Source organism: Heptranchias perlo, chromosome 3, assembly GCF_035084215.1.
Source record: "Heptranchias perlo isolate sHepPer1 chromosome 3, sHepPer1.hap1, whole genome shotgun sequence".
NCBI lineage: Eukaryota > Metazoa > Chordata > Chondrichthyes > Hexanchiformes > Hexanchidae > Heptranchias > Heptranchias perlo.
This window is the reverse complement of record NC_090327.1, coordinates 85,996,591-86,009,423: the sequence shown is the minus strand read 5'-3', so window position 1 is coordinate 86,009,423 and position 12,833 is coordinate 85,996,591. Positions and strand designations below refer to the sequence as shown.

The window sequence follows — 12,833 nt, the reverse complement described above, 5'->3', positions numbered from 1 at the left end:
CATCTACCACCTTCCTTAGCTTTCAGCTCATCCAAAACTCTGCTGCCCGTATCCTATACCGTACCAAATCTCGTTCACTCATCACTGTCCTTGCTAACCTACATTGGCTCCTGGTCCCCCAATGCCTGAAATTTAAAACATTCATCCTCATGTTTAAATCCATTTGTGGCCTTGCCTCTTCCTCTATGTGTATTCTCCTCCAGCTCCACAATCCCACCCCCCCCCCCCCCAAATTCTCCATTCCTCTGACTCTGGCCCCTTGTGCAACCCCCTCCCTTCACCCCACCATTGTCTGCTGTGCCTTTAGCCGCTCTGGAATTCCCTGCATAAGCTCTTCCACCTCTATACTTCCCTCTCCTCCTTTAAGACTCTCCTTAAAACCCACCTTTTTGACCAAGCCTTTGGTCACCCCTCCTAATATTCCTTCTTTGGCTCGGTGTCCATTTTTTCCTTGTGGCTTTTGTGAAGCACCTTGGGATGTTTTCTTCTACATTAAGGGCACTGTATAAATGTAAGTTGTTGTTATAATACCAGAATCAAAACTGCGAAGCTTCCAAGGGAAGATCTCTCTACCCAGAAGATCAACTGAGTTGAGTTTATAGCAATGAGATCCTTTTAGGAGTAGATAACGCTAATAATTTATTTTTTACTATAGGGCAGAAAACTTGAACTAGTGCTAAATCTCCCAGCCAACACTGCTATAATTTGTTTTCCAATTTACTGCCCCTTTTAACACCAATTGCCATGGGCAGCAGTAGCAGAAAACATGTCCCACAAAGTTTTACAACTATTTCAAATGAGAATCAAAATTGTGCGTAAACCATTATGTGATTTTATTAAATGGTTATAATTTTCATTTATATAACGTTACAGTGCATGCTAACTATAAAATTGGCTCAGCAGTAGTTCTCTTGCCTCTGAGTTAAAAGATTGTGAGTTTGAGCCTTACTCCAGGACTTGAGCACATAATCTAGGCTGATACTTCAATGCTGTACTGTATTGTCAGAAGTGCCATATTTCAGTTGAGACGTTAAACCATCTGCTCAATCTGCTGTTTAGGTGACTGTAAAAGGTCCCATTGTGCTTTCTTTATTAGGGAGTGTACTGGTGAGGTAGCTGGGCGGAAGTTGTTTTCAGGGATAGAGGGTGAGGGCAGTGGGATTGGAGGTCGGTAGGGAGATGTGGATGGTGAGAGGGACAAGCAACTGATCAGAAATGGTTTTGCCAATGATCAAAAACTCAAGAGGTCACAAGGCCTTGTGATTGCAAGAATGAGGTCGTGTGTACAGCTGGAGGAATTAATGTCCACTGAGAAGTTGATTGAGGACAGGAGGGAAGAGAATTTTGAGGAGACAGGTCAAAGGGAATATTTAGGTGATAACCACATTTGAAAAAGGCAAGTTTCAAAAAGAACTGCAATAAAGTTCACAGTTTGTCGCTTTTCAGTCTGTTACAAAATGTAATTGAAAGGAAAATATAGTAAGAGTGGATTCTGAGATTTGCTTGCAAAAGCACTAGTAAAAGATGGATGAGCATACAGATAATCTATTAGGCCATCGAGAAAACAATTACCTCTTGATATGGACTTAGACTTATTGCTTTCAGTTATCTCAGCATCAGACTTGGCTTGATTAGTCCCTTCTATAGTTCAGAATACATTCAATTGATCATTTTCTTGATTGATGGATAAGTTATTTTTTATGCTTTGGATTTTGTTGTAATTGGCCTGTTCATGTGCACCATCCTGTATGAATTGTATTTAGTTTTTGAGAGGAATGGAAGATAAAACAATTTGATGTGTGATTTTGGGGGTTGACAGGTTATCGTCTAAGTTTTTTTTTAACTCGTTCATGGGATGTGGGCGTCGCTGGCAAGGCCAGCATTTATTGCCCATCCCTAAGTGCCCTTGAGAAGGTGGTGGTGAGCCGCCTTCTTGAACCGCTGCAGTTCGGATGGTGAAGGTTCTCCCTCAGTGCTGTTAGATAGGGAGTTCCAGGATTTTGACCCAGCGATGATGAAGGAACAACGATATATTTCCAAGTCGGGATGGTGTGTGACTTGAAGGGGAACGTGCAGGTGGTGGTGTTCCCATGTACCTGCTGCCCTTGTCATAAAAATAACACAATATTCTTTGTTCTCTTGTGAATTTAGTGCTTTTGGCTGCCCCTATTCAGAGCTCAACATGAAGAAAGAGTCAACAATTCAGGACAGACTGGGAGGAGAGAAACAAATGACCCTGGTGCCAATTCCTCTTGCTTCAAGAACTAAACGTCTTGATAGTAATGATTCAAGTGGAAAGCCAGAGGGGTGTGTTAGTGAAACAAGGTCAGTGCCTTTTGTAAGATGTTTGGAACAAACTGAAACCTGTTCTGGGCTTTTTATTTAAGTGTAAATTTCTGTACAAAGATGCAATAGCTCCTTTAAGGTGACATACCTGATAAAAGGAATGTTATTGGCATTTCTATTTGTGCCTTGTAAGTGATAGTAGTAATATAATATTATGGTGTTTCTTTAAGATCATTCTTCTGATGGACTTATTTGTGTGATTTTTTTTTTGCAACAGGTGTAATACAGCATTTGTAAATTTAGATACTGTAGCTAATGCTTTTGAAAGCTACTTATGTAAATCAGCAGAAATAAGTATAGTTGTACAGGACTGACAGAACAGTGTTATTATCACCTTAGCAAGGCTCAAGCTCCTTTACTGACTATAATGGAGCTTTAATTACACTAGAGAGAAAATTTGTATTTACTGAATGTCTGTATTTTCAAAATTTATTAAAATGGTTTTGACTGTATAATCTATTCTGAGTTGAAAAATAGTGCAGACTAGTGCTATGGTGTAAAGAAATTAACTGTAGCTGTCCGCAGAAGTCAAATATTCGCTAATGTTAAATAAGTGACCAAGGGGGTATTATTATTTCAAAGTCTTTGGCTTTGCTCTTTTATGCAGTGGGTTAAACACTGGGCTTTCACTTCTGTGACTTGGTTCCAAACCAGCCCAATGCCAAGTGGGCATGGGCCGACAGCACAAAACTGTTCCTAATTTGGGCAATCTCATAGGTGGCTGATGTGGGAAATGGAGAAAGCATCACACTGGCGCTGTAAGGAGTACTCTTCTGACATTGAAGACTGAACACACTGGGGCAGATTAGAGGGAGCTTTACTCTGCATTTGGCTGATTTGTGACTGCTTGGCACTGACACTGTGTGCCTGAAATGGGAAGAGTTCCATTCCCCAGTACTAACAGTCCTCACCTTAATGAGCATAAAGAAAGATACACATTCAAGATCACTGCCTGGATTCTCCTGTTGAACTGCAAAACCTCCAGAAGTGCAGTGAGCTGGGATTTTCAGCTGCCATCAGGTGCTCATTTTACTAGGGTCAGGATCAGCAATGTATTGACGGCATCGTTTACAGCACCACTTAGAGGGTAGGTTGTTTTACCTTAGTCAGAACAACCATGAAAATTTTAAATTGCCCCTGCAGCTCTTAGAAACGCTGGACGTCATGAATACTCAGTGTTGCTAGGGCACAGATAACAGAATATACTTCATATGACATCATTCTCACTATTTGCATCCCATTGTAATACACCTACCCATATTTGGGCGAATGCATTATATGTTCATGCCACTTCCAGCTCCTGACATGATTTTTTTCCCCATACATCCACGTAAACTGGCGCAACAAGACAGGAAATTTGAGGATCCCTTCTTTAACTCAAGAAGTGACAATCTACCAAGTACTAGACGATGTCCTGTGGCATTGCACATGGGGAGTCAAGACTAAGGGGGTAATTTTAACCTAACCTGCCAAGCGGCCAACTGACTGGATCGGATTGGCTGTGCATTTTGCACCCCACCCGACTTTATTTCCATCAACTTCAAAGGAAAATAAAATCGGGCATGGTGTAATATAGGCGGTCAATCGGATCCCGTAATTTTCCTGCCGGATGGGTTAAGTTACACGTAACCCCCAAGTGTAGCCTTCAGGTGAAGGGGGTTAGAGGGCTGGGAATAATTGGACCAGAGCTCTCAGACATGCGTAACTCCCCATTTTAAAGTCATACATTCTGTCCTTATTTTTATACAAAGCTTGGATTTTATATTTTTATTTACAGTTAAATAGCAAACCTATGGCAATTTGGGAAGCAGAGAAAAAGAGTTGGTTTGCGCATTGGAGTTTGTCTTCAGTACAGGTTGAGGAACTAGGAGATGGCCAAAACTGTGGTGAGCACCACCACTGGTGGGAGAGTGTAATTACAATGTGACAAGTTTACATAGGCAGTTTTCGTTATAATTGTGGAGATAGAAATTTATAATGGGAAAAAGTTAACACAAAAATGTGGCAAAAGTGTGACAACAGGAAGTAAGGTTTTGTAGACAGGAAGTGCATGAAGATGTAAGATTTTTGTTTCATTATAGATTAGTCTTCTGATAATCGTGAACTAAGTGAATTTAAAAGCAAAGAGGCTGCTACATTGCATGGTGATGTCTTTGGGCAGTCGTCATAGAGGGTACATGATTATTGTTCCATGATTTATTTGTCTTTGTTATGGTGAAATGATCAAGTTTAATATAATATTATTACCAATAAAAACAATGCTGCTGTGCTTATTATAATGTTAAAATTCAAAAATAAAAAGAAGCAAAAGCATATTTGAAATTTCGGAGCAAATTCAGTGATTCTGGACTCCCTGTGGAGAGCCTCACTCAATAGGAGTATGGGTTGAAGGTTGGTCTATAACAATGTAGCGACAGTTTGCTGACTCATTGTCCCATTGAGCAAGGCTCCACAATGGGGCATTGTAATTACTGAACTCACCCTGTAGAGTAAAACATTTTAATATATAGAAAATAAAATAATCCTGGCAGGTTCCGTTGGAAATCTCATTGAACTTTTCCTGTATCATATGTTATAGAAAATGTCCCACTCCTGGCTGTGATGGATCAGGTCACATAACTGGGAAGTACACTGCACACCACCGACTCTCAGGTTGCCCTCTTGCTGAACAAAACCAGATCAAGGTCAAAATAGAGCCACAGGATGAAGAAGGGTCGACAGAAAATAAATCAGTATTATCATTCGTTCAGCGCAAAAGGACAAAGCAACAAGGCAGGTGAGCAAACAGATTAACAGTTTAATAGGTAACGAGGTGCTGCACTTTATTGACAGGAACCAAAAAAATCATATCATATTTATGTGGTCAATAATAAAGTTGTTACCTGTTTGATTGGGACAAATAACAAGTAGCAGCATTGCATTTGGATTGACAGAATGATGTGAACATTATCAACGTTCCAGACTCTTCCATCACCATCCCTGGGTATGTCCTGTCCCACCAGCAGGACAGAACCAACAGAGGTGGCGGTACAGTGATATACAGTCAGGAGGGAGTGGCCCTGGGAGTCCTCAACATTGACTCCGGACCCCATGAAATCTCATAGCATCTGGTCAAACATGGGCAAGGAAACCTTCTGCTGATTACGATCTGCCGCCCTCCCTCAGCTGATGAATCAGTCCTCCTCCATGTTGACCACTACAGTGGAAGAAGCACTGAAGGTAGCAAGGGCACAGAATGTACTCTGGTTGGGGGACTTGAATGTCCATCACCAAGAGTGGCTTGGTAGCAGCACTAATGAATGAGCTGGCCGAGTCCTGAAGGACATAGCTGCCAGACTGGGCCTACGGCAGGTGGTGAGCGAACCAACACGAGGAAAAAACCTACTTGACCTCATCCTCACCAATCTACCTGTCGCAGATGCATTGGTCCATGACAGTATTGGTAGGAGTGACCACCGCACTGTCCTTGTGGAGATGAAGTCCCGTCTTCACACTGAGGACACCATCCAACGTATTGAGTGGCACTACCGTGCTAAATGGGATAGATTCAGAACAGATCTAGCAGCTCAAAACTGAGCATCCATGAGGCGCTGTGGGCCATCAGCAGCATCAGAATTGTATTTCAGCACAATCTGTGACCTCATGGCCTGGCATATTCCTCACTCTACCATTACCAACAAGCCAGGGGATCAACCCTGGTTCAATGAGGAGTGTAAAAGAGCATGCCAGGAGCAGCACAGGCGTACCTCAAAATGAGGTTCCAATCTGGTGAAGCTACAACACAAGACTAAATGCATGCTAAACAGCGGAAGCAACATGCTATAGGCAGAGCTAAGCGATTCCACAACAAATGGATCCGATCAAAGCTCTGTAGTCCTGCCACATCCAGTTGTGAATGGTGGTGGACAATTAAACAACTAACGGGAGGAGGAGGCTCTGTAAACATCCCCATCCTTAATGATGGCAGAGTCCAGCACGTGAGTGCAAAAGACAAGGCTGAAGCATTTGCAACCATCTTCAGCCAGAAGTGCTGAGTGGATGATCCATCTCGGCCTCCTCCCGATATCCCCACCATCACAGAAGCCAGTCTTCAGCCAATTCGATTCACTCCGCATGATATCAAGAAACAGCTGAGTGCACTGGATACAACAAAGGCTATGGGCCCTGACAACATCCCGGCAGTAGTGCTGAAGACTTGTGCTCCAGAACTAGCCGCGCCTCCAGCCAAACTGTCCCAGTACAGCTACAACACTGGCAGCTACCCAACAATGTGGAAAATTGCCCACAAAAAGCAGGACAAATCATCAGCAAAGTGATGGAAGGTGTCGTCAACAGTGCTATCAAGTGGCTTGCTCACCAATAACCTGCTCACCGATGCTCAGTTTAGGTTCCGCCAGGACCACTCGACTCCAGACCTCATTACAGCCTTGATCCAAACATAGACAAAAGAGCTGAATCCCAGAGCTTAGGTGAGAGTGACTGCCCTTGACATCAAGGCAGCATTTGACCGAGTGTGGTACCAAGGAGCCCTAGTAAAATTGAAGTCAATGGGAATCGGGGGAAAACTCTCCAGTGGCTGGAGTCATACCTAACACAAAGGAAGGTGGTAATGGTTTTTGGAGGGCAATCATCTCAGCCCCAGGACATTGCTGCAGGAGCTCCTCAGGGCAGTGTCCTAGGCCCAACCATCTTCAGCTGCTTCATCAATGACCTTCCCTCCATCATAAGGTCAGAAATGGGGATGTTCGCTGATGATTGCACAGTGTTCAGTTCCATTCGCAACCCCTCAGTCCGTGCCCGCTGCAGCAAGACCTGGACAACATCTAGACTTGGGATGATAAGTGGCAAGTAACATTCGCGCCAGACAAGTGCCAGGCAATGACCATTTTCAACAAGAGAGAGTCTAACCACCTCCCTTTGACATTCAACGGCATGACCATCACCGAATCCCCCACCATCAACATCCTGGGGGTCACCATTGACCAGAAACTTAACTGGACCAGCCATATAAATACTGTGGCTACAAGAGCAGGTCAGAGGCTGGATATTCAGCGGCGAGAGACACACCTCCTGACTCTCCAAAGCCTTTCCACCATCTACAAGGCACAAGTCAGGAGTGTAATGGAATACTCTCCACTTGCCTGGATGAGTACAGTTCCGACAGGAAGCTCGACACCATCCAGGACAAAGTAGCCCGCTTGATTGGCACCCCATCCACCACCTTAAACATTCACTCCCTTCACCACTGGCGCACTGTGGCTGCAGTGTGTACCATCTACAGGATGCACTGCAGCAACTCACCAAGGCTTCTTCGACAGCACCTCCCAAACCTACGATCTCTACCACCTAAAAGGACAAGGGCAGCAAGCACATGGGAACAACACCACCTGCACACAAGTCACACACCATCCCGACTTGGAAATATATCGCCGTTCCTTCATCGTCGCTGGGTCAAAATCCTGGAACTCCCAACATAACAGCACTGTAGGAGAACCTTCACCACACGGACTGCAGTGGTTCAAGAAGGCGACTCACCACCACCTTCTCAAGGGTAATTTGGGATGGGCAATCAGTGCTGGCCTTGTCAGCGACGCCCACATCCCATGAACGAATAATAAAAAAAGAGAAAGCACCATTAATGGTCTTTACAGAACTGTATCCTTGTACAGATTAACCTTTTATACAAGCTAACACATTTATAAATTGCTGCAGAAATCTTCCTAAACTGCCATTCAGGTTATTTATCTGCATATTTTGTCAGTAATTTCAAAATAATCCTTCAGAGGCTGTGAAAATAATTAAACTCTTAATGTTAAACTACATTTTAATTCCACTTACATTAAGGCATCTCAGAATAATTACAACCACCTGATACGTGTCAAGAAAATATGATATTGATGTGTAGAAGCAGCTGTTCATCGTCCTGAACTCATGAAAAAAACATGTTTTTAGAAATTAATTTGCGTAGAACTTTAAGCAAATATAATTTCTGAAAACGAAAGCAGTTTTGTTAATGATACATGCAGGCATGATCATTTTTTGATATAGAAACTCTTCCTTGTTCAATCAACCTTCTCATAGAATTAGGAATTGCTGTCAGCCCATACCATGTACGGAACTGCCCTTTGAAGAAGTTTACAATCTGAGTGGTCAGGTGATCTTCACCCTCTGCAAGTTCTGGAAAATGCACTTAGTTTTTTTCTTCAATTGTCAGCAGCATCTTCCTGTTCTATTTTGCACGCCAGAAAAAGCTTACTTTCCCTATTTAGTGATTCTCCAAATTTTATCCTGCAGTCCTTGAGAGGTGTTTCCTTTGAATTATAAACAGGTTTCTTCAGTTTTATTTGTAACTTAGCTTGCAAAATTCACAAAATTTTTTTTTAAATGAATGCCATCCTGCATAGTGGTCCGCAGTGGCCTTTCCCAATCAGAATGACTCTGGTTAACTGCACCTCAGTCATTGGCTAAAATCACTAATTCTTCCAAATGGCTAACTCTCATGAACCTCCCTGCTGTGTTTCATTTGACACGTTCTTTTTTGAAGTGCAAAGACTGCTCAAGGCTCGACATAAGGATGTAGTTAAGTCATTTGCTGGAAGGAAATCCAGATTGCAAAGATATTGAAACTGGTGCATTCTTATTAGGGTCCAGCTCAGCACAGATACAGTCCAGCATCCCAGGGTCAGATAGAGCAGGGATCATTCCCACAAAGTTATACCAGCTAAGTTGTGTTCCTTCTTGGCTGGCATGGCTGTGAGAAGATGTCAGAAGATTTAGCCCTACTCAAGCTCCTACAGCATTGGTTATAAAATTGGCCCAATATGCATGATGTGAACTACCATTGGTTCTAGTTTAATGAACAAGCATCCAGACAAATGACAGCCACTCAGACAATTTCAGCAAAGCCTAATCTGCAGAACTGACATTAATCACAGTGAATTTTTATAATAAACCCCAGCAGGGTGTTGCACAAAACAAAATCCATTCTCCCATCACTGGCATTACACTTGCAAGATATTGGGTGGAATTTCTGTGAGGGTTCTCCTGATTACTCACTGCAACTTCGACGGAAGATCGTCAGAAACCCCAGAGAAACAGCGTAAGTGGCTGTTTGGTGTTTCCACCAATCTCCTGCTGAAGTTACAGCAGGAGAATCCACGCAGAAATTGCTGGCACATGTGTCAGCCAAGAAGCTAACATACATGGGTATAAGTTCGTCTTGCCCCTTTCTCAATCCTAGACTTGGTGCTGCAAAGGCATCCCGAAGCAAGGGAGGGAGTTGGAGCGGGCTACGGGGGAGGGCCGATCGCGACTCCTGTGGAGTCGGGGGAGCACTCCTGGTCCTCCTGCCACCACAGGAAGGTGTTTTTCAAAAAAACAAAATTTTAAAAACTTACCTTTGATTGGCGGCCACTTACCCCGCTCATCGGCCATTAATTTCTGAAAGGGGTTCTTTAACAAGCTTATTTACATATTTAAGGGGTCCAACAGGGGATGCCTAAAAAATGGGCCCCACGAATTTGGCAGTGGGACCAATGCCTTTGAAGATTAGGTGCAGGCCAACCCACTGCTAAATTGGTATGCTTTGCGCCCGTTTTATACCCGATAGACAGGGGTAACGCATACCAATTTATCCCCCATATTCTTTGTCTTGCAAAAAGAATGCCAGTGATGGGGGATTTTCTTAAAGACTTATTTTTAGTGCTATGTCCTCTGCCATTGAAAAGCTATCCCAGCAAATGGTCCATCACGCTGGTCACAATATCAACCCAATCAAGCACTTGTAGAGCCTTAACTCCCAGTGATGGCACAGGCATCAATAGATACCATGGCAGCTTCAGTATCACCAAGTCAAGGTGCCTCATGATTTCAATGAGTTACCCAAGGTAAATAGTTGGTTTGCAGAAGGGCAAACAGACTTCGCCAGCTTCACTATGGAAGAAGAAAAGGAAGGAGGAGAGGGTATGAGGGAAGCCCTTCCAATAGAAGAATACCCCCAGGCCTCATGGACAGGGCCTGGACATAGGTCCTAGTTCTGAACATGGATAATTTGATGAGCATAGTGCAAGACTTGCTTCTCAGTGCAGACCATGGATGAGCTATGATGTCATGATTGACAATAGAGACATTTCTTGCTGGTCATATTTTCAGAGAGTTTCTCCTGCTGCCCCCATGTGGATTGCATAAAAACATTATTTGGGAAAGTTTTTTTCTCTGCAGTCAGACCAGGATCAATCTGATTCCAAAGGGTTACTGTGCATTCAGCTGCCTGCTGATTCCCCTGTCACCTGCCAAGAACATATGAAATGTTTCAAATCTTAAGGGAAAGCTGCAGTTCCTTCACAGCAGGAGCAGTAGCAATTGGGTGCATAGAGAAGAAAGCTTTATTCGTGGGGAATGCTCAAAATATTTTAGGCAGGTTATACAAGGTTTTAAATTTGTACAGAGCTTGTCTACCCCAATTGACTTGGGTACCACTCATGCTTCTTCTGAAGCTACGAGTCAGGTAACAGGGCCTAGGAGCGCTGCCCATAGTATTGTTTTCCACCTCTTTACATAACTGACAAAATCCTGTCAGATTTGCAGAAAAGGCTGGTGGAGCTGCCATTTGTTAGCAGCTTATTTAGAGACCAAGGGGGAAGCCACCATGGAGAACTTTAAAACAGCACAGCCAAAGCCTATGAGCCACTCCTGGCCTGGGGACTGCCATGACAGGCACAGCATCAGACCAGGCCATCCTCAACCTGGAATGAATCGCCCTTTTATACCGTAGGATCATTCTGGGGACCATGCATCCCTGTCAAGGTTGACAGCAGAGCCTTGCTGTGATCATTTTGTTCAGTTGTTAGTTGTGGGGGAGTGGTTGGGGGAGGGGGGAGGAAAGAGATAATAAAAATTCATGGCGTATTTGATTTTTAACACCACCACAACCTTACCACTAATTTGACAGATGTTACCTACTATCATTATGCTGTACTATTCAAAATCATGCTTTCTGTACTTCTGGGATATTATCCAAGACTGTTACACACTCAGTGCTATCCCAGAGCAGGTGTTTAAATAGAAAAAAATACATCCTGGTGGAACTAATTTTATTACTGCCAGCAAGCAGCCAGTTGCAGTCTCACTAATGTTTAAACCGTGTCCTGACTACAGATGGATGATTCTAGGCGAGTAAAAAAACTTCAGTTTTATAAGCTTGGAACTTGTTATTAGTGTAAACCTTTACAGCCGTGGCAGTTGTGTGATAGTGGCCAGAAATTTTGGGAGTTAAGTCTAGTGCTCACATACAGTCCATTTCCCAACACTAACAAAATTACTGAATGAAGATCTTGCAGTGCAAGGGCTAATGCACTCAGTTTGTGCATTAGGACAATTAGGTCAGCAGATTGAGCACTTAGGAGAGCATGATGTGTTCATCTTGCACAAATGGAACAGACATTACTGAAGAGGCTGCAATGAAAAAGCTTGAATCTTCATTTATAGTTGAGTTGCTTCAAAGTTTTAATGAACTATAGGGATTGCATTCAGTGCTCCACCAATACTGGACTTGGCAGAGGAAGACCAGCAAGAATGACTAAGAGCTACCTGTGATATCAGGCATACTGTCAGATCTCACCACTACACATCAGGTTTCCTTTACTAGGCACAGCTTCCTGGTAATGACAGTATTGATGTGCCTAACGAGGCTGAGACTTAATGGGATGTCATTGACAGAGTTGTGCTATTTCCTGAAGGAAGATCTCCTCACAATGTGTAACATCTTTATGTTGCTACCAGTGGCCATCAGCATGTCCCCCAATTTTTATGCATTGGGCTCTTTCTGGACCAGCACTGGGAACATTTGCATTATTGGCCATTGTACTGCCAACAGATATATCAAGGAGGTGACAGATTATTCAACAGGGCAAAAAGCTTTATCACTTTCACCACTGACCAAAAGGAGCAATATAGGAAGGTAGCAAATTTCTACAGAAAACTGCTGGCTTTCCCAGAGTTCAGAAGATCATTGACTGTACTTATGCTGTCATTTGGGCCTGTGCACAATCCTGTACCCTATATTATCCAAAAAGGATTTTTTAATGTCTCATTGTGAACTTAGTATGCAACCACCAGCTTCCCCAGAAGTTCCCATGTACCTTATTTTTGGGGAATGAAGAATAGAAGGATGGTTCCAGTGAGACCGTATGCAGCCATGACTCATGGCATGCGTGTGGCAACCAAAAACAGAAGCGTAACACAGATAGAACTTGATCAAATGGAGACAGTCTTTCAATACACCCCCCTCTCCTGGGTGTTCAGAATAATTGTTGTCTGCTGCATGGTCCATAACTTATGCTGAAAAAAGGCCTCAGTATTATGGTGACCCAGCGTTGGATTGGTGCAGGTACATCTGGTGAGACCAGGCATACCTTGCTGATGGACGGACGTGGGCCCACCTGGGGGTCCAGGCAGGAACTGGCGTATGGACCCCTGAAGATGATGAG

The 12,833-nt window shown here is 43.4% G+C and overlaps 1 protein-coding gene across 4 annotated transcripts in view; it reads left to right on the top strand.

Annotated features, from left to right (window-relative positions):
- LOC137317063 (lethal(3)malignant brain tumor-like protein 4) overlaps window positions 1-12,833 on the top strand; it is a 297,932-nt gene that overhangs the window by 178,070 nt on the left and 107,029 nt on the right. For all 4 annotated transcript variants that reach the window (XM_067980723.1, XM_067980721.1, XM_067980722.1 and 1 more), the window contains exons 18-19: window positions 2,152-2,325; window positions 4,925-5,122. In XM_067980723.1, coding sequence (XP_067836824.1) covers window positions 2,152-2,325; window positions 4,925-5,122 — 372 coding nt within the window. The remainder of the gene's footprint in view (window positions 1-2,151; window positions 2,326-4,924; window positions 5,123-12,833) is intronic.